Source organism: Aphis gossypii, chromosome X (assembly GCF_020184175.1).
Source record: "Aphis gossypii isolate Hap1 chromosome X, ASM2018417v2, whole genome shotgun sequence".
Classification (NCBI taxonomy): domain Eukaryota; kingdom Metazoa; phylum Arthropoda; class Insecta; order Hemiptera; family Aphididae; genus Aphis; species Aphis gossypii.
Genome location: NC_065533.1, coordinates 53,664,758 through 53,686,629, shown reverse-complemented (window position 1 = coordinate 53,686,629; position 21,872 = coordinate 53,664,758). Strand labels below are relative to the sequence as shown.

The window sequence follows — 21,872 nt, the reverse complement described above, 5'->3', positions numbered from 1 at the left end:
CCTATTGTAAAATATTTAATGACCAACTAGGTTATGACTTATAAAAGTAGTGTACGAACAAAATAAGCAAATAATTACTGCGACACGCTGTTGTAGTAAGCTGACGTAAGTATGGAAAGCCTATAGTGTAAAAGGTCAAAACACAACATCACGCCACCAGAATTTAAAAATTTAAAATTTATATGTTGAACTAAAATGGCAAATAAGATTTGGTTGGGCATGTGTACTATCTTAAGTGAATAATGCACACTACATATTTATTTATTTTCAGACCCACATGCAGCATAAACAATTTAAATTTTACAAAACCGATTTTGTATTGTTCACTTCAATATTAAATCATATTGACTTCTTATTAAACTTGTTGGAGGTAGGATAGAGAGTCTTAAGACTTTATTTTGTAACATTTTATGATTATTTTAATATTACAGTGTTCTAGAAAATATTCTTTAATTTAAGTTTGATAATACATTAATTCACTCTAATATTATAACATATAAAAATGATCCACAAAAACAAATTTGCTATTGTGTGCATAAGTCAGAAAGAAAACAAATAGTATACTAAATTATCATTATATATAACACAATTATAACCCATCAATTTTTCTCACCACAAACATCATTGTTTAACTTTGCTAAGGATGTTTTATAGCTATCTTCAAAAAAGGATTGTTTTTTAAAATTTTAAAAATGTATCCCTTAGAATAATAATTTGTATTTTCAAACCAAATTAAATAAAATAGTAAAAATATGAGTATTAAATTTGTACCTGTTTATAAGTTAATATAAATAAACATATTAAAATTGGCTCATTATCATCATGTTATTTATTAATATATGATATATGATGTATGAAAGACATTTAAAAAAAAAATGATCATTTTTTATAAATAAACCAATCATTCTGGTACAATACATCATGATTAAACAGAATTCATACTAAAAATCTTATTTATTTTGATGTCATTGCACACATTAACATAAAACAATCAACTACAGAATAAATTATTAGTATTAATAGTTTTTTGTACCTACACAAACACTACTCAACATTAAAAAAGAAAAAAAAACATTTAAACATAATTAATACAGAGGTAAACATCAATAAAACTAGTTGATGAAAATATTTGATAAATATCAAACCATGTTCATAAAAATTAAAATAAATAATTAGCCACACTAAAATAAAAACAAAATAACAAAAATAACATATCACTCATTGCCCACAACATTTTACAATGATATTAATTCATATTAGGTTTATATAAGTATAATTAAAAACATAATCTAAAGTGAACTATACTAATAGATAGAGCATTTTGGTGAGTGGTGTGTTTGGTGTAACTATGTTCTATGCTTTTTGTTACCTTGGTTTGTCCTTTTCATTAGTATAAGTGTAGAATAACATGTGTTCAGCCACTATTAATCGTGTGAACTACTGCGATACTCTATTTATTAGTATAAGGCTCCTAAAGCAGTTAAAAATACAGATATAAAACTCTAAAAGATAAGACAGTCTTGTTCTTTTTCGGAGATTAAAATCCTTATTTTATACTTATAAAAAATGCTTAATTATGATATTTTAAGAGTACTTAAAAAATAGTAAAAATAATAGTTAAAATCACAACCGAAAACATGAAATAAAACATTTTATCTTATATATTTGTTTGTTTCATTTTAATCACAAACATAAGCAACAAATAATATGATCAGATTTTGATAACCGTGTGAAAAGAAAAATTAAAAAAAAAAAAAATGTTCATTCAAAGAAGGTTAAATGTTCAAGTATCAATTTACTGCTAAACTCAAAATTGTAAGTTATATGATTAATTTTGTGATAAAAAGAAAAGTTATTATGAATAAAAGAGCTTGACTATATAGTATATAATATCATAAATTTTACTATTTACCCTTTGATTGCTTATTGAAAGTCAGATGACAACTATTGGTGTTAGAAAGGAGACTTGTGTCTAGTGGGTGCTGTATAGCATTTATTTTAAACTATAATGACTAATTCAGTAATGTATAAAATACGTTTAAGTCAATATTAATTTAATATCTTGAGCATTTTAACTTTCAAATGTATAACAAGCTATTAGGCATAAATACACTATTCTATAGTTTGTTTAATAATATTAATTAGAGAAAACAGAGGGACTTATACATTAAGAATAAAAAAAAATGTCCTATAATTGGTACATCAAAATACTTATCTATATTACCTATTATTTTATTTAAGTGTAAAAGTATACAAATTGTATATAATACAAAATGAATGGCAGGTAACATTATATAGGTAACAAAATTATATATTAATAATAAAAATAAAAAATCAATAATCTTGGAAAATTCACTTACTATAATACATTATACAGGTACAACCCAAAATATAAATTTGATTAAAAATAGTTATTTCTTTATAACTAATGAATTAAAAACAAAAAAAAAAAACATAATTTTCAATATACCGATTTTGTCTACTTACAATCTCTTAATACAAATGTAAAACAAAGATTATGATTTAAATTTAAACATCAATGTTGTATGATGAAACAATGCATCCTATTTATTGTACAGTAACCTCATGGTTAAGATATAAGTACATGATTCTAATTTTTATAATTTGTACTATATTAAGTATACAAGGCTTTTTTGGAAATAATGCTTTCAATATTAAATTTTATAGTTATTTAAATACTTAAGTCCATAACTAATTTGCTATAAAGAAACTTAACTACCATATAAAATAAATAAACAATTAACACTTAGGTGCTGGATACATCCGATGACTAGGGTCTTCTGGATGGCAACCTATATCATTTCCTTTAAGCCACAATTCATACTTATCAGATTGTTCACGTCTCACAAAAGTATCCATATTAAATTTTACAATGTTTTTTCGACATTTACACAGTTGAGCTCTTTTCCCATATTCTATCCAACGGGCTGATGCAAAGTTAGTGGATTCAGCTATATTAAAACCATGATTAAATCCAGCATGATATCCATAAGGAAAAGTTATAATTATTTCTCCTTTTTCTTGTGTTATCTAAAACAAATATATAGAAACAAATAAAATATTTTAACAACATCTCATTTTGTTAATTTATAACTTTGTCAAATGGAATACTATTTTTTGCCAAAACTTGTGGAGATATAACAGACATTTTATGTCTAAGATATGCTGGACATGATAAAAAATCTGCAGGAAAAAGGCTATTGGCCAATCTTTCGAAGCGTCGGCCATGTTCTGGCGGTATTGCATACCTAAAAAAAAAATGCATATAATAAAAATTGCTTATTAAAAAATATACAAAAGTTACCATGATTTTGGACTTCCTTCATGAAGATAGTTTATACTGTATAAATCCATATCTTCAGTATGCCAAGGAAATGTTGTTTTCCACATGCCAAAATAAAGATAAGCTGTGTTAACTCCATCAATTTTTATTCCATAATCCTCACTTATATAGTCCAAAATTGTACCCAATTTGTTAATGTTCCATACCTAAATTTAAAAATACATGTAATTTCATTAGATAAATTTAAAATTTAAGATATTTCTATGTATTGAATATTTACATCCACATCATTATCTGTAATGGATCCAGATACATCTGCACCATATATCGGACATTTATAAACAATGTTTTTCCAATATTTTCTTTCAAGATCTGCATAATCAAAATGAAGAGGTGTTTTATAGTCTGGAGAGTTGGCCAATTTTTTTAATTTTGCTACTTTCATAGGTTTCATTTCTGTATTATGTTGTAGGTATACCCCTTGTTTACCTTGGACATTCTAAAAAATATAATTAGCTTTTATTAGTAGGTAAGTTGTAGTATTTTGCTACCTTGACTACCACCCATAACTAAGAATACCATACTAATACTAATTGTTTATCATTAATTATGGTTTTTGCATGATTGAATTGCAGAAGTGTTAATTATATTTCTTCGAAAAAAATTTGGCTTTGAATCATAATAATGATATAGAAGTAAATTGGAATGATTACATTAGAGAGAAGCTCCATTCATGGTTAGAAGAGATCTAGGCTGCCTACTTCTACAAATGTGTATGGTATCGATCAGTGTTAATTATTGGTTGATTAAGTAGAAACTTGGACAACGCGGACAAAATCTGGCCATCATAAAAAAAGATTGATGTTCACTAAACTATGCTTTTTTAAATAAATAATGGTGTTAGGTTAAGTTTGAATTATGATGTCAGTGAATATTTATAGATATTTGTCAAAAAATTAATAAAACATTTCTTTTACATGTGAACATACGTGACAATCGAGTCTAGTGGTATTTGAATAAGTAATAAAATTGTTAAGAGCTGACCATAGAAGAGCAAGACTAATTAACAGGTAAGCACCTCAAAATTCAAATAACTGAACTTTAAAAACATGATAAATATTTTAATTAGTTACTTGACAGAGTGGAACAGGGATAACCATATTCATTACATCATTGTCTTCATAACTGGCTTTTCTGGGAGTCCATTGTTTTGGTGGAATCACCTATATAAAATGTAATTAAATATAAGCAATTTTGAAAAAATAATAAGTCTTAAAATATATATATATATATTATGTAACATTACATACTTTGGCAATACCATGTCTATGAGCTCCCAGAGACTCCATGAACTCTACATAGCGTTTAAAATCTTGAAATTCAGACCAATCTGGTCTAAAGATCATGATTTTTATTGCCTGTTACTATAAGAATGGTAGGATATAAAGTTATTACAGAATAAATTATTCAATATTACTTATATATTTTAATAGTTCTTTTTTCATAAAACTTGATAACCTCTTGTGAGTACCATTTATTTAATTTATTGGAAAAAATAAGTGCGGCTCTCCAATACCTTGCCACTTGACTAAAAAAAGTATATGGCCTCTATGGAAAGCCACATCAATAATTGTTTCTAACTTTGTAACGGTTGTAACTGGTTCCCATGAATTTTCATTATCTATATAACCTTCCCACTTTAGGAAAGTACACAATTTTCCCTTACCGAGTCCTTTGATCTAACATTTTTTCTAAGAATTCCATAATCTGAAACCAACAGAGAACATCGAACATTTGTCATTGATATTTAATAAATATATATTATTATATTATTATATTTTATGAACATTCCTTTAACTTACAATCCTACACAATAATACTATAGAAGTATTGGTCATTGATGCTATATCACCATACTATAATAAAGTTTAGTAACAGTCAAGGTAAATAGACTACACCACTACAGACTTAGAGAGTACATTATAATACACTACAGGGTTAGGTTATAGGTTCTTAATAATACAATCTTCTGTTATTGTAAGAAGGTAGGTAGTATATGGTACCAAGATTATCACACTATACCTTGGGTTGAACGATATAGATTTTATTACATAATATAGCTTCTGATCTCTATAATTGGTAAGTTTTATTATGAGCAGTTAACTTCCCAAAACTACCCAACTTTAAAGAGCTATATCACACCAACGGATTAATGAAAAATGAAAAATGAAAATTTGAATGTGATAATTCATAAAAAAAATAGCTTCATTAATTTATACAATTGTAAATATAGGTTGTCATTTGAAAATCATAAGTTGATATTGGTTTACCTAGTAAATATAATAAGGTTATAATGTAATATAATATAAGTTATATATAGTAATAAATAGTAACATCTAGTAATATGTTATAAGTATAATAAATAAGGTTGAAAATATGGAAGAGTAAGGATCATACATTTCTCAAAAAGTATTGACTTTTTGAGAAAATAAGTGTTGTTTGTTAAAAGAATCACCATGTATATATAAGTATATAAATATTGGTACTTAGACTTTGTTAGGTTTGTTAGATAACTATTAACTAGGTAATCATAGCTATAGGAATATGCCTAATGGCTATATTCAGTGGCGTATCCAGAGGGGTGGCCACAATAAATACAATATTCACAGTAGGTATACAGTAATAATCTGTACTTTGGTTTTACAGATTTAGGTATGGTAATAATATCATAACATAACTTAAACAGTAATAAACTAATAAATACAACTTTATGCTCACCGTTAGCATCAGTAGAGAAATTCTAATCTTTTCTTTGCTATTAAACGTCGACTAGTGTACTCTTTAATCAGGGTTGGCGCCGTCTGTCAATTATCCTCGCATAGCTCCGTTATTCCTTCACTATAGACAAAATAATAACCATTAAAATAAATTAAACACACGAATATATCTATAGACAACTCGAAATCATTTAAGTCGTTTCATATCAAATCTGCTAGATGCATATAAAAAACACGTAGGTACCAAGCACTACACTCATACTAACTCGACACAGGGCGAGACTTTCGTAGTTTCGTACGAGTATGACAAATGAGATTATTTGCCATGCGTACGAGGTCAAAAATTACAAACGAAAAAACAGATCAATACGATTCAGCTTTATTAGTGATAACGTTTTATCAAGAGTATGCACTATACACACGCCGGATCTAAACAAAGTATTGTAGGTAGGTACTTCATATTATGCTAAATGCAACTCATACTAATTTGGATCACTACCTTCAGTACAAAAGCTCTGAATTTGTTTCATATTTATGCGTCTTACGATTATTTTTTTTAAGCAAAACACAAGACTATATAGATATTAGTTCAAATGTTCAAAAATGTATTAATTTATGGTACTGGTCTGTTATCGCCCCGCCAATTACGAATGCGGCGATTTCGAACATATTATTTTATTTATACCTACAATAATTACCTATCGCTTTAATTTATTAGTCAAGGTAATTTTACGGTACTTATCGGTTATCGCGACTACCTAACAAAAAATATGACTGCGCGTGTTTCGGCACTCGTCGCTATACGCTCCGCACAAATCGAAAATATCCCTCGACTCGCTATGCAACGCCACCTCAAGTAGGTCACAGGGTAATCACTGCCCATATACTACGACATAATTTACCCTGTGACCTACTTAAGGTGGCGTTGCATAGCAAGTCGAGAGATATTTTCGATTTGTGCGGAGCGTAGCGACGAGTGCCGAAACACGCGCAGTCACATTTTTGACTTTTTTCTGAATTTTTAATATTTCTTCGGGCGGTTACATTTTTTGTTAGGTAGTCGCGATAACCGATAAATACCATAAAATTACCTAAACTAATAAAACAAAGCGATAGGTAATCGCCGCGTTCGTAATTGGCGGGGCGATAAAAATTTTCGTTCCCGTGGCGGGGCGATAACAGACCAGTAGGTACCTAATTTATTAATATATGTTTCAAAAGATATTTCTTCCCCTAGTCATTTGTTCCAAACTTTTTTGGAACAAATGTAGTGTGGAACTATAGATTATACTTAGTACAGATAGTAATTACACACGATGACACAAATCAATTTAAATAGTGCCTTTGTTGTTTGGTCCCGCTCTTGTTGCACGAGCTAATAGTAATTTGTATTTTAATAATTTATAATTTATTCAAAGATAAAACCAGTGGCTGCTCGTGTGCTTTGAAAGTGGGAGACGGGAGGGCGATATAAAATTGCTTATTTATGGAAAGCATCGAACATAAATAATATTAATAATAGTTATTTAATTAAATTCATTTAATACATATAAATTATTATACATATTTAGTTACGACCGTACAAAGTAAATGATAAACCCATGCAAGTTCGAAATTCGCGCGGCGTGCACATATTATCGGGAGATTAAAATCATCGCCCCGACGGAAGTATTATTATTGTGTTCCCCCTTCTTAGTTTTTGTATTTCGATCATAGTTATGACGAGCGACTTTTAACATCACATTCGCTGCTCGCGGGTCCCGGAAAATTGTTATTGCTTATCGATTCTCAGAAGCTACAGACACTACAATTTTGAATGATTTATTTTTAAGCTCCCATTATCTGATAATGTTTTTGTAATATTAATTATTACCTAGTGTAAATATAGGAAACACAGTTTTTATTTTTGACAATATTACACAACAATAAATTATAAATTATATAAAATATAATATAATATATATAATATATAATATAATAATAATTATATTATTATATAAATTTGAAATTTGATAATACACTTATTAGTAATAAATGATAATTTTAGAAGCGGGCGATCGCCCCATCGCCTCTAACTACGAGCCGCTACTGGATAAAACATAGTTTAACACGATAAACATTTTTCTATCATTTGTACTTGACTTATATTATTTATTTTATTTATGTAAAAGTAGAAAACACGAAAACCTAAAAATAATAATTAAAAATACAAAGTAAAAAAATTGAAAATGCTCAGAATCTTAATCTTACAGATAAATTAAATAAGTAGTATACAATGTTATTATGTAACATTGCGTACTATGGCAATACCAGTTCTATGAGCTCCCCGACTGCACGAATTCTACATAACGTTTCTAGTCTAAGGATCATGATTTTTGGTACATTGCCAGTTTTTCACTTCATATCTGAAATAATAAAATATACTAATTACACATAATATTATGACTAAATTTTATTTTAATGACTTGTATTTTAGAAAAATCGAGTAATTAACTTATATCTATGACACAAATAAAAAATTTAAAAATTGTTAGAACAAAATACACGCGACTTGTGGTTGTGACTTGCCAAAAAATGACTGACATCGTTACAAATATATTTCAGCTATATTGTCCAATGAATTAACCTGTGAAAATATGTAGGTATACAAAATCACAAGACGACACAAAAAAAACAATACACAATGAGATGTTGTGCGTCGTTATGACTAAATTTAAGAATATGTGTAATTTTATTAGATACATATAAATTAAAAGATATTCCTATGTATTGAATACTTACATCTACATCATTATCCGTAATGGATCCAGGTACATCTGCACCATATATCGGACATTTATAAACAATGTTTTCCAATATTTTCTGCTACTTTCATGAGTTTCTTTTGTGTATTGAGTTGTTGGTATCTTTTGTTTACCTTGGACACTCTAAATAAATATAATTAGTATAAATTAGTAGATAAGTAGTATTTGAGTCAATATTAATTTAATATCTTGATCATTTTAACTTTCAAATGTATAACAAGCTATTAGGCATAAATACACTATTCTGTAGTTTGTTTAGTGATGTTAATTAGAGAAAACAGAGGGACTTATACATTAGGAATAAAAAAAATGTCCTATAATTGGTACATCAAAATACTTATCTATATTACCTATTATTTTCTTTAAGTGTAAAAGTATAAAAATTGTATATAATACAAAATGAATGGCAGGTAATATTACATAAGTAACAAAATTATATACTTAATAATAAAAATAAAAAATCAATAATCTTGGAAAATTCACTTACTATAATACATTATACAGGTACAACCCAAAATATAAATTTAATTAAAAATAGTTATTTCTTTATAACTAATGAATTAAAAACAAAAACAAAAACATAATTTTCAATATACTGTTTTTGTCTACTTACAAATTTCTTAATACAAGTATAAAAAAAAGATTATGATTTAAATTTAAACATCAATGTTGTATGATGAAACAATGCATCCTACTTATTGTACAGTAACCTCATGGTTAAGGTATATAAGTACATATGTACATGATTATAATTTCATTAATTTTTAAAATTAATTTTTATAAATATTTGAACTTCAAACGCTAATAAAAAAAAATTGTACCTTTGTATTCTTATAATTTTTGAATCACTTGAAGACTAACTTATGATGAACTTTGTATTAAATTTTCAAGTATTTTGTTCTTACCTAACCTCGGCCAAAAAAGTTGTTATCGATATTTATAACAGAAAAACTAAAAACGGCTATTTCAAATGCCTATAACATTTATTAAATTATGAAAAAAAATTCCAATTTTAATAACTGCTGAAATTTTGAAGTATCTATGACTTATACTTTTTGAATAATAACAAATATTGAAAATCGTTTGAGGATAAATCGTAATCGATACGTGATTTAGTTATTTAAAATTCAAACGTTCATAACATTTTTTCTATAATGAGGCTTCTAGTTTTATTTAAGGCTATTTGAAAGTAAACCTATAGAAGCTTTGTGTTAAATTTTTTAACCTCAACCTTAAAATGTTTAACACTCTCATTGATTATATCGTCATATCGTTTTTCAGTTCCGATTAGGCTAATTTAGACACACACACACACACACACACACACACACACACACACACACACACCACACACACACACACACACACATACACACACCATAGGCATGCGCACGGGTATTGCAGGGTATGCTATAGCAATACCTGCGGGCTACAAACACACACAATTTTTATTTTTTCTAACTAAAAATAGTTAGTTACGTACCTAGTAGTTAAAATTTACAAAATAAGAAACATTACAAAAGACGTCTAGCATTATAATAATAATATGTAATGACGTATTGTATAAAATAAATGACATTTTTGTATTAATCAAATAAATAATATGTATTGACTTAAAAATATAATTTTTAGCAACACCTACCACTAAGTCCTGCGCACGCCTATGACACACACACACACACACACACACACATCCTCGTGAAGGCGTTTCTCCAGTCCAGAACAAACAAGAATTTAAATAAGCGAAAATATAATAATAAAATTAAATGAAAATCTTATTACCCACAGTGGTGGTGATAGTCCATTTCTTACAATTGATCGAATACAGCCAGGCGACGGGGAACAGATGTGATGCGTCAGTGGACAAATGAACAAAAGAAAAATTAATGAATCGTCTGAACACTCTTGAACTCGTCTCATATACGATATACCCGCACTCAAAATGCATTATTGGCCGCCGATGCACGCTCAACTATACGCAACGGTTAGGTAGGTGGTAACTCCACTGTTCACCACCAAAGTGCTCAAAAATTACTACAATAATAGTAAGAATTATAATAATAAATAATAATAATAATATATAGTTGTACGTAGGTGGGTTACTTAAATCAAGTGACATGCGATAGTCCAGTACTTACAAGTTACAATTGATCGGATACAGCCAGGCGCGCAAACAGACGAGAACAGAATATGTTACAGATGTGATGCATCAGTGGAGAAATGAACACGAATACACCATGATTGTTTCGGATCCTTAACTTCCGTTATTTCCATGTAACAAAACGCAATATTACAATTTGGTAGATCGAAAATATTATCATCTTGAACCAGCCTGTTAGTCAGTCCAACACGATAATCTTTGGATTCTGAAAATAATAGTTTCATGTACCTAAGCGTGGTCTTATTCCGAAATAAAAACAATTTATATGCCTACATGACACATGTAAATATAAACCATTCCATGTATTTTTTTTATTAAATAAGCCATTGATAAAACTTAACTCTTGCATATGTTTTCTCCTTCTTACCAACGTATAACATAACTTGTTTTAATATTAAAGTTAACAAACTTACAATACGGCAAATGTGCTATATGTTCGTAATACGGAGACACCACACTCGGCGTTGCGTGTTGAACCTAGGTACCTACCTTCCTGATTGACATTTTAAAATGTTTATTATTATGTTTCAGACAACAACAGTAAAACACTTAGCAGTTGAGTAAACAAAAACAGTGATCACTGATCCGCCCGAAAATATCAATATACTTACCACTTGGTCACTTGGATTATGAATGATGATCTCACATTTCCTTTCTGTAAGACGGCATGCAGGCGACTGAAGTACTGACTACTGAACTGGTCTCAACTGTCTGAAATTGTCGAATGCCGACGGTCACCGACCCGTCGTCGGCCGTCGCACACCGTGCTGCCCGATAAGCCGTCAAAAATAACATTGTTTTGGCATTTAGTAATAGCGGTTTTATTGGGTTTTATTAGATAAAGATATAATACATTTGTTCATTTTTAGAATATTATATAATATTCATGGAGTAATAATATAATATTAATAATAATATAATATTAATAATAATATTATATAATAGATTATATTATATATTATGATAATATTCCATGTAAAAGCATAAATAGGACCAGTGGCGGTTCGTAGCAAGTTTAGTACAAGAGTGCGATGAAAAAATTAAAGAACTATAATACATCATACAATAAATTAAAATGACAAAATAATAACGTACCTAATGTAGTTATTTAGGATTAAGAGGAAACATACCTAGATAATAAGAAAAAATGTACACAAATAAATTTCAAATCCACCACGCCGCCCGAACATTGAACTACATGATGTATATTGTATATATCATATATTCATATAGTTTAATGCGCCCGAGTAGTACGATAGGAATCGTAGCACAATCTAAATCTAATTTTCATATGATTACGCTGTATATAATATTATTGTTGTTTATATTATTATGATAAAATAAATACAAAATTAAACGCGTCGTTGCCGTCCGATTTGAGCGACAAAATTCATCGTACATCATAAGCTTTTCTATAGCTGCCGCTCCGTCGTGATGATATTGCTCGTACATCAATATTATTAAACCTACTGTTTAAATGGCAAAATGAGTTTTTTTAAATTACATTTTTTATATCATAATACATAAATAAAGACGTACATTAATACAGGCAACTGTAAGTAGGTATCTAAGTACATTAATATACTATAAATTAAAAGCTCATAATTATAGGGCTGAGATTTTAATGTCCTAAAAACCTTATAAAATGCAAAACTGACTTTAGAAACTCAAAAAATGTAATATAATAATACATTTATATTTATTATGGCTTCATAAAAAATTTTTAAAAAAATTATACAATTAATTTTTTTATTAATTTTACTTATTCATTAAAAAATAATAATTAAAAAAAAATTGTTTAATATTTTAACTTGTTTTTGCTAGTACATATTAGCCAATAGGTATATAACGGCCATAATTCAAGCGGAAAGTCCTAGCTATGATAAAATTGTTATCGACGATAATCGATTGTCGTGCTAAATAATTAATAAATTGTACCGTCGCGCGTCAGCAGTTTTCCGAAAATATCTTGTTAATCGCAACAATTCTCGTTCATTTTATGAACAAATTGTGAAAAATGCTCTAAAAACTAAGAAAATTCCCTAAAATCTTCCAAAAATGCATATAAGGTTAATTTTGACAAAAAATGCAAAAAAATAATGGAAAATAAAAATTACTTTAAATTAATCAGCATCACCCAAAACACATTTTATACTTACGGAGCAACGTTTTGAAACACTATAGAAACAAAGATGCATTTGCATCAAAATCCCAGCCCTACTCATAAAGTTAAAAAAATCTACAGTTTTATAAATTATATAATAAAATAAGGAAAATAATTTAATAATTTGATTTAAAATTTAAAAATTTAATGTATAATATATACATTATTTTAAGCATACTATTGGTATTATGTAGGTATAAATTACTTAATTATTTCTATAGTCTATACCTATAGTATGAAATTATCCAAAAAAGCAATATAACAAACAAACTTCAGTTAATATAATTTTAAAGCAATTATTATAAGACTGAAACTAGTCTTTTAAAAAAAGTTTTCTAAATGCTGCCAGTCAAAATCGAAACTAAATTAATGTTTTGTATTTCCATTGTTATTTTGATATGAATTAAGGTTTAATAATATTTTAATAATAATCTTAAATGAACCAATTATGTACAATGTCGTATTATACTATGGTTAAATGATAATCTGAACTAAGGTTAAAAAAAAAGGTTAAGGAAAAATATCAAAAAATTTATTTGGTAAGAAATTAATATGATAAATTATAAAACTTTCAAAATTTTCATGAAAATTTACATCACTATAAATTATACACAAAATATATATATATATATATTATATATATATAACAAACATACGCACACACGCCATATTTTAATATCTCAAACCTAATGGCACGTGTATCAGAACTCAGAAGTGCACGTTGGCGACACTTTCAATTTTAAATGACACCACAAGTATCTATAGTAATTGCATGCTTTTCTTTAATCTTACCAAGTAAATAGTCATTTTTAACACTCGACCCTGAAAAAGTTTCGCCACCCTTGCGCTAGAGAAAGTTAATAAATGTTCGTGAGTGTAAAGTAAAGTCAATACAAAATAAATTAAATACCAGTTTTGTTTGATTTCAAAAGTTTTTATTCAGAAATTTAGAAAAATTTTACAAATGTTAATACATAATATAGTACCTAATATTATGTTAATTGCAACGGATACTTAAAACAAAATTTAGCTAATTACTATTATTAAATAATTTCATAATTTGGCCTTATAGGTTAAGTGGCTTTATAGAAACGGTTTCATTATAATGTAGGTACATGGTAAAATGATTAATGTTGAGTATAAATATTTAATGCTGAGCGCCTACGTTTTATTTGCATGTGCAGCACATGCAGTAGCAGCACTAGTTGATGTTCTCGAGTTTCAATGATTGACGTAACATATTTTTATCATCAGTTGTTGTGGAGGTATTTGTGCTATCATCTTTCCCATTCAAATTTGACTGCGAACTTTGGAACAACATGACTGAACCATGTCCACGGTCTCCACCAATTATATCAGATAAAGCATGTCGTCGTTTCCTTTTTGAATAATAAAAAAAAAAACTTATTATAATAAATTATTATTTAATAAACGTTTAAATACATATTTAGTCCAATAGTCAAATAAGTACCTAATTCTTAAAATGACCGATTACTGTACAACATGATATTTAAAATAATAAATATTAACATTTATTTTAAAATAAATATTATTTCTTAATGCAATATTTTTGATAATTTCAAAATTGTATTTTTTGATAATATGTAAATAAAGGTTATTAAACTGTTATATTTTGTATTTTTAACTATATTTATTTATCTTTATTCACGTTTTAAAGTTAAAATATCGTATTCACCATCATTCCAGGTAAATCAAAATTATATTTACTGTAGCAATATTGCAATAATATGAAACTGTTTGTGATATAATAGAATGGAGCAATTTTTTGCTGTACTGTGTAACTACTTGATTATTATAAATTATTATTTATTAACCATTAAATAAAAGAGTACAAATATTGTGATGAATACAAAATATGAATAAATACTTATATAATGGAATAAATTAATAGGTATATTTTTGCTTTTTTTATTAAGATTTATTGTAAATATTAATTATTATTTATTAAGCATAAAAAATTTGATTTTGATTTGTCATGGGTTACTCAGGTCATATTTTAAAATGTCAAGCACTGACTACAAAAGTCACAAAAATCTGTAAAATTAAATCTAAAAATTATTATCAATCTAAGAACTTTATATACTTAAGTATAATAAATATATTTCTAAATATTTTTTTATTGCAAGACCAATTGCTTTCGAAAATATACTAAATAGGTACCTACAGCCTACAGGTATGAAACATAAATTAAATTATGTATTTATTCATTATTTTTTTTAAAAATTTTTTTTTTATTTAGTGCTTTCATCAAACACTCATTGGATGTTTAATTAAGTAAATGAACAAAAATAATAATTTATTTGAACAGCATTTTTCACTATCTAGTATCTGGTAATTATTAATTTAGACAATACGTTAAATAATAGATAACATATTATTGAACAGTTGAGTTTAAGTTTTTAATACCTATTATGATAAAAACATAAAAAAATTAATATAATGCATTAATAGTTATGCATATCTGGCAAAATAACAATACTATAATATTACGAAAACATTTTTATCGGCTATTCATAATAAAATAAAATTGATCAAATAATATTCCTCATTATATGTGTGTATAATGTATATATATCTATATAAACATTTTAATACTATGTTTATGCTTTTTTTCTAATATTTTAAATTTGGTTATTCAGTGCCAAATTTAATAAGCCCTTCCATTCCACGAAAAAAACATTAGTTTTAGATACGTCATTATAATATATGTACCTACTAAATATTCTACAACACTATAATAATACTTGTATTATGTAATAGGTACATAATTAAATTATTAAAGTGATGAGGCGTTTTCGCTTCGATACTAACCTTACGTTATTAACTGCATTAGCTTGTTTACTATTAAACGTTATCAATGTGGCCCCTGTATTAAACTCGGTAAACATCGTATTTGGTGGCGGGTAAAGAACATCTAATAATCCTTTACAAGAAGCGTTCTGGCTAATCGCAAACCGGAATGAAGAACGGTTTGCAGAGAGTTCCTCGTACAACTGTGAGAATGAGAAACTAAATTAACCACTATTATACAAACAAGCTCAGATGAGAGGAAATTACGTTTTTTGTTCAAATCAAAATTATATCAAATTATCGTTCATACGGTTTGAGTATACTAATAAATAGATAATTTTTAAAGAAATAAATTGTTTCCAAATTAATCAAAAATTGCAGAAATTTTCAAACACAGTTATTATGGAGCCAATTAAAAAAAAAAAAAAAACTAAAATAATTATTAAAATTAACCCTTACGGGCCACAGCATACACGCAATGATATAAAAATACTTTTATTTCCATAAAAATATATTAAGAATATATAATTACCTAGTATATAACTATCCCAATTTAAAAATAGGTTTTACTTAATGAATTAAACAATTCAAAATACTTAATTATTTACTTAATTACTTCATTAGTTGTAAATATATTATTTTTTGACAAATTATACCTCTATTATTAATACAAACTAAAATATATTTAACTCAATAATAAAGATTTGAAAACGGGATGATGCACATGATTAAATAACAAATTTAAATATAATATATACTTACTGCACATTTGTAAGCTGGTGTCCCAGTCTTGTTGTAATCGTTTCCGTATATTCTTAATAACATCAGTCCCTCGTATCTGTCTTTTGTCAACACGAGATTTTTTGTCAAACAGCTAAAACTATAATACTTCATCCCTAAATAATGCAGTGCCCGTGGTGACAAAACAAATTACAATAATTATAAGTAAATGTAGAATGGTGTGAATGTATTAGATTATTAAATTATATTAGTTTCCTATTCAAATGAGGTTATAACCGTTAACAATTATATATTAGAGCTAATTTGTGGTATTATATTATGAAAATATAATAACTAAACTATTGATTGTCTTTAAGTTTGGTAAAAAAATAGATGTGTTTTAAAAACTAATTAAATTAATGAAGTATCTTCATTAATATTAGAATGTTACTTTCACCTAATAATTATTATGTTAAAATTATTAGAAAACAAAATTCATAAAAAGTAAAAAGATATTAAATATTTTCAAATTGTACCTACTAATTATTATTTTTTTAAATTTAACATAATATACTTTATAGTTTATAGTTATCTATATTGTTGTAATTTATAAATATTGTATGTGTTACTTCTTATAAGTAATAAGATATGTCTTTTTTATATTTTATGTTTACTTAAATAACTTTAATCGTGTATTTGTTATCTATCTGTACCTACGCTATGCCCATTAGGCGTAAATACATAAATAATAATATTGTATTGACATGAATTATTTTAGTTTAATATGAAAGAAAGTCTATAGATAATTTTTTATCTGTGTGATTATTATTATTTATTTATTTTTGTATTACTTAGGTAAGAGTAATAAAGAGTGACACTATCAAGTAGATATGATATTAAATGTTTTAGCTGAATATGACACACTGGCATATATATTATATTTTAGTATTTTACAGACAATGTATATTATTAAAATTATAGGTAATTTATTATACGCACTTAAATCGTGGCAATCTTCCCCTTCATATTCTTCTGTGCCAATCCACACCATGTACGACTGTTCAATTACATAGCCTTCTGTGTACATTAAGTATGCACAACCCGTCGTCGACACGGTATCCGAATTTACTAGTGTTACCTGATATTCGGTAGAAACAAGGGCTGGGCACCTATACAAGATTCCTGGGCTGGCTGTAATACATAGTAAATAAAGGTAATTAATTGGTTTGATTTTTATAATTTGTTAATATATAACAGACTGAATTTCTAACTTTAAAAGCTAATGAAATTTTTTGTAGCTTAGTGTTCGTATTTATTTTTTAAATTTCAGTTATAACATTTTACAAGAAATCTTGAATTATAAAAAAAGTAGGCGTGTAACGAGTAAGCGCGAATGAGGTGAAACTTCAACTTCTATCAACTTATAGAACATTGGGTTTGTATTGGAATAAAATTAAAAATACACTTAAAAATGTTACGATTTTTTTTCATTATTTAAGTAAATCCTAACCGAATCCTAACGAGTGAATTTTTTCTATCAACAAATATAATAATGAACTAAAAACTCAAAGAGTTTCCAATTTATTTTTTTTAATTTTTATTTATTTAAAATTTTATTTTTTGACTTTTTGATATAACAACTATATTTGTTTAATAAATAAAAATTTAAAATAATATGTCTACATGCATTATGCATACGACAAGTAACGGCAGCGTGAATAAATCAATTTAAAAAAATTATTCATAAATAATCACAAGAATAGTAATACAATCATATTCTAACGAAGAACGAAATGATTAAATATATGTACTTGTTGTCAAATCTTTTTCGGTTGTTGTTATTTCTGCTCCACGAATTGTAAAAGCGATTATTGTTATTATGAACATAACAGTTATTGACGCCATGGTGTTATGATATGTTAGTAAAATAATATGGTTCGATAAAACGAAGAAAATGATTAATAATGTCGGAAAAAACCAAACGATGTGTTTAAAATTAATATATCTTAATAGTTTAAAAATACGTCGTGCTTGGTAAGACCAGCGTACAACAAGGTGTTATATGAAATGCGCACGATCCGTGATCGCAAATCGCAATACACTCTCAACAGCCTCCATGGCGGTAGTGGGGGTACTAGTTCCCACCACCAACTGCATATAATATGTATAGGAATAACATTTACACATAGTTGGTATAACAATTTATGTAAAAATACGACAAACTTTATACTCCTTATATAACTATGTAAATAATTAAACTTTTGGACTTTTCTCTTTTGATGGCTCATCTACATACTGAGTACTTGCGTTTAAAAAAGATAACATGAAAATCGGTCTAGTAGAACTTCAGATATAACTATTATAAGAAATACGTAACCTATATGTTTTAATAATATCTAATGATAATTTTTTTTTTATGTATTGACTAAATAAAATAATGTTTATACTTTAAGTTTTAACTGTATAAATTAAATTTTATTAATTATTCATCGTAAAGTTTAATTAAGTCTGCTTTAAATGTTTATAACAAAATAAAGAATCATCGCAAATTAATTATAGTAAAAAAATGGACTTACGTTTGTGTTTTTTTTTAAATAATAAAATTGTATATATTAAATGGTTGTAAGAATACATTTTTTATAATATTTAATTCATTTTAGTTTTTATAAATCAAGTTCAGAATAAATTATACGTATATTGTAGTACCTTTATTGCGTGCTGTAAGGTCTAAACAGTGATTTCTCTTTTTTTTTTTGAACTAGCTGTAAGTCAATCGTTTCCACGTAATTTTCATTATATTCTACTGAAAAAAAACGCCCTGCAGTGCGAGATTAACGACAGATGTTCTTTTTTATATCGATTTCGCCTCATAATATATCAACTGCGCCTTTTTATTTTTACAGACTGATTCCGCCGATTGTTATCCCCGCCGAACGATTATTTAAATAAAAAATCAATAGATGACCTTATATAAAACCAGCGTAAAACCACAATTTTAAAAAATAAATCAACATAACATTACAATAATAATTAATCAAACAATTTTAATAGAGAAAATAATATTTTGTAAGAAACCAATCACTAAGAACTTAAATTACCTATATTATTTTACTATTTTAACAATTTTTACATTGTATTTATTACCTTTATTTTTGCTATAATATAATATGTATAATTATGTTGTATTTTTCATTGTGGACGATCATGTTTGATTGTTTGAATAGTTATAGCAAACCTTCTGTCGAAAATCGTTTATTTAAATATACCTATGACATTTATGGTAAATATTTATCGATATTTTAAAATTAGAATTAAGCTATTATATACTAGGTACGTGATCGTTGTGATCTACACACTAAACCTATTTATTAAAAAAAGTAATAACTAATAGGTATACTTATTTGTTAAAATTTTAAAATGTACCTATTATATTATATTACCTATTTTAGTATATTAAAATTAACATATTAATATTATGTAGTGTAGTGTCATCAAGGCCGTAGCCAGGGGGGGATAATATAACATTTTTAAATAATAAAATTTATTGTACGCATATTAAATGTTTATAAAAATACATTTCTTATAATTTAATTCATTTTAGTTTTTATAACATAAGTTCAGAAAAAAATCATACGGATGTATTATAATCATATTATATTTTCAAAAAAAAAAAAAAAAGAATTAACGATATTCTACTTGTACGAATACTTATTATTAAAAATATATAATAATTTTACAAATATTTTTATTTAACTATAGTTCAGGAATTTTCTTTATTAATAAATAATATGAAGCAAGTTTTTAAAGATCTAGTTTTTCTTATGTTTCTCATCCTATTTATATTTAAAAGTTATGAATGTTTTTTAGCACATCAATATTAATTTGTTACGATGAGTATTTTTAAGTCATGCCTCGAAACAGTCGAAACACAAAGAACTTTATAATAAATATACATCGATATCTTCTTGGTTTACAACACAAAACTTTAAAAATTAAGTCTTTCTTACTTATTTTTTTTTTTTTTTTTAATACCATAGTGCATACATACATAATAATATGATAATATGAAATTATAGGTACCTAAGCACCTATCTACAATTCATTCAATCGTAATTTATAACTGTACCAGATGCAAAAAATGAAAATCTATTTTATCTAGAACTGCATGGATTTGCAAAAAATTCCATTGTCCCTTGTTGAAAAAATATTGAAGTTGAAGCATTTTTTCTACTGTAAAAATTCTAAAAATTAGATTGGTCATAAAATACTACTTAATAATAACGATGGACCGTTTAAAAATTACCCATTATGTAATTTAGTCTTATACCTTTTTGACCAAAGTTAATGATGGATGTAATATAAGATAATTAAAATAATTTATTATTACTGTCATCTAAATACGTGCATATGGCCATATGTTATGAGTTATGACTATAATGAGTTCAATTTTAAAGTTTTCTTATATACAACTAATAAAATACAAAAAAAAAAAAATGAGTAATTTAGAAATCATAAAATATAATACTTATAAATGTATAATCTCAATAATTTTCTTTTGTACCAATTTAATCGATTTAACGATTGATTGAATTATTTTATAGTTTTATAGGTAGGTACCTATTAAAATGAAAAATATGTTGAAACAACAAAAAAAAATATATATATATATATATTATTATACAATAATAAAAACTTATGTGAGGTTTTAAAATTTAAAATTTAATATTATAAAAATATAAATATCAATAATAGAAAAAACTTATTGATAGCCAGTATTAATTACTGTCAATAGAAGTATTATAGTAGGTACTATAATCTCACATTATTGTAAATGTGTATGAATATGTATATTGTACATGTAGGTACCTATATCAAAAGTTATGTTAGATAAACATTTCGGTATGTTTATGAGCTAAATATAATTTATAAATTTCAAAAAAACTAAATATTTTAATAATTTGGTATAGACAAAACAATATAGTGAAATATCAAAATAAGAATTTTTTTATTCCCACTTTTTTTATTATTACTAATATGATTAAGACTATTTTTCCTATATTTGTTGAAATGAGTACAATAAGATATTGTTAAACTATGTTAAAATATAAATACATTTTTTCTAAATTTTATT

The 21,872-nt window shown here is 26.3% G+C and overlaps 2 protein-coding genes across 6 annotated transcripts; both read right to left on the bottom strand.

The window, feature by feature from the left end:
• Positions 1–959: 959 nt before the first annotated feature.
• LOC114131745 (probable lysine-specific demethylase 4B) lies at positions 960–11,836 on the bottom strand. Of its 5 annotated transcripts, XM_027997046.2 has the most exons (13): positions 11,658–11,836; positions 11,024–11,251; positions 10,668–10,919; positions 8,863–9,008; positions 8,392–8,486; positions 6,083–6,202; positions 4,782–5,071; positions 4,615–4,728; positions 4,438–4,527; positions 3,585–3,803; positions 3,326–3,510; positions 3,116–3,269; positions 960–3,051 (listed from the first exon to the last, which is right to left on the bottom strand). In XM_027997046.2, exons 8-13 carry the CDS (start codon positions 4,708–4,710, stop codon positions 2,761–2,763), a joined length of 1,035 nt encoding a protein of 344 aa, XP_027852847.1. In that variant the 5' UTR covers positions 4,711–4,728; positions 4,782–5,071; positions 6,083–6,202; positions 8,392–8,486; positions 8,863–9,008; positions 10,668–10,919; positions 11,024–11,251; positions 11,658–11,836; the 3' UTR covers positions 960–2,760. The 5 variants fall into 5 exon arrangements, with proteins under 5 accessions (XP_027852847.1, XP_050062680.1, XP_050062683.1 ...); XM_050206723.1 differs by having other exon boundaries at positions 4,615–5,071; XM_050206726.1 differs by lacking the exons at positions 8,392–8,486; positions 8,863–9,008; positions 10,668–10,919; positions 11,024–11,251; positions 11,658–11,836 and adding an exon at positions 6,581–6,835 and having other exon boundaries at positions 4,615–5,071.
• A 2,369-nt stretch (positions 11,837–14,205) lies between these two features.
• On the bottom strand, positions 14,206–18,791 carry LOC114131744 (uncharacterized). Its single transcript, XM_027997045.2, has 5 exons — positions 18,553–18,791; positions 17,741–17,932; positions 16,784–16,917; positions 16,043–16,224; positions 14,206–14,589 (listed from the first exon to the last, which is right to left on the bottom strand). The coding sequence occupies exons 1-5, from the start codon at positions 18,644–18,646 to the stop codon at positions 14,412–14,414; spliced, it is 780 nt and encodes a 259-aa protein (XP_027852846.1). The 5' UTR covers positions 18,647–18,791; the 3' UTR covers positions 14,206–14,411.
• Positions 18,792–21,872: the final 3,081 nt, after the last annotated feature.

Excerpts from the sequence above, each read along its gene's own strand:
- LOC114131744 (XM_027997045.2), bottom strand. The coding sequence starts at position 18,646 with ATGGCGTCAATAACTGTTATGTTCATAATAACAATAATCGCTTTTACA. Across the intron at positions 16,225-16,783 it reads CACCAGCTTACAAATGTGCA|TTGTACGAGGAACTCTCTGC; the intron begins GTAAGTATATAT and ends TCATTCTCACAG. Across the intron at positions 14,590-16,042 it reads AATGCAGTTAATAACGTAAG|GAAACGACGACATGCTTTAT; the intron begins GTTAGTATCGAA and ends TTATTCAAAAAG.
- LOC114131745 (XM_050206723.1), bottom strand. The coding sequence starts at position 4,710 with ATGATCTTTAGACCAGATTGGTCTGAATTTCAAGATTTTAAACGCTAT. Across the intron at positions 4,528-4,614 it reads ATAGACATGGTATTGCCAAA|GTGATTCCACCAAAACAATG; the intron begins GTATGTAATGTT and ends CATTTTATATAG. Across the intron at positions 3,270-3,325 it reads GAAGGAAGTCCAAAATCATG|GTATGCAATACCGCCAGAAC; the intron begins GTAACTTTTGTA and ends TTTTTTTTTTAG.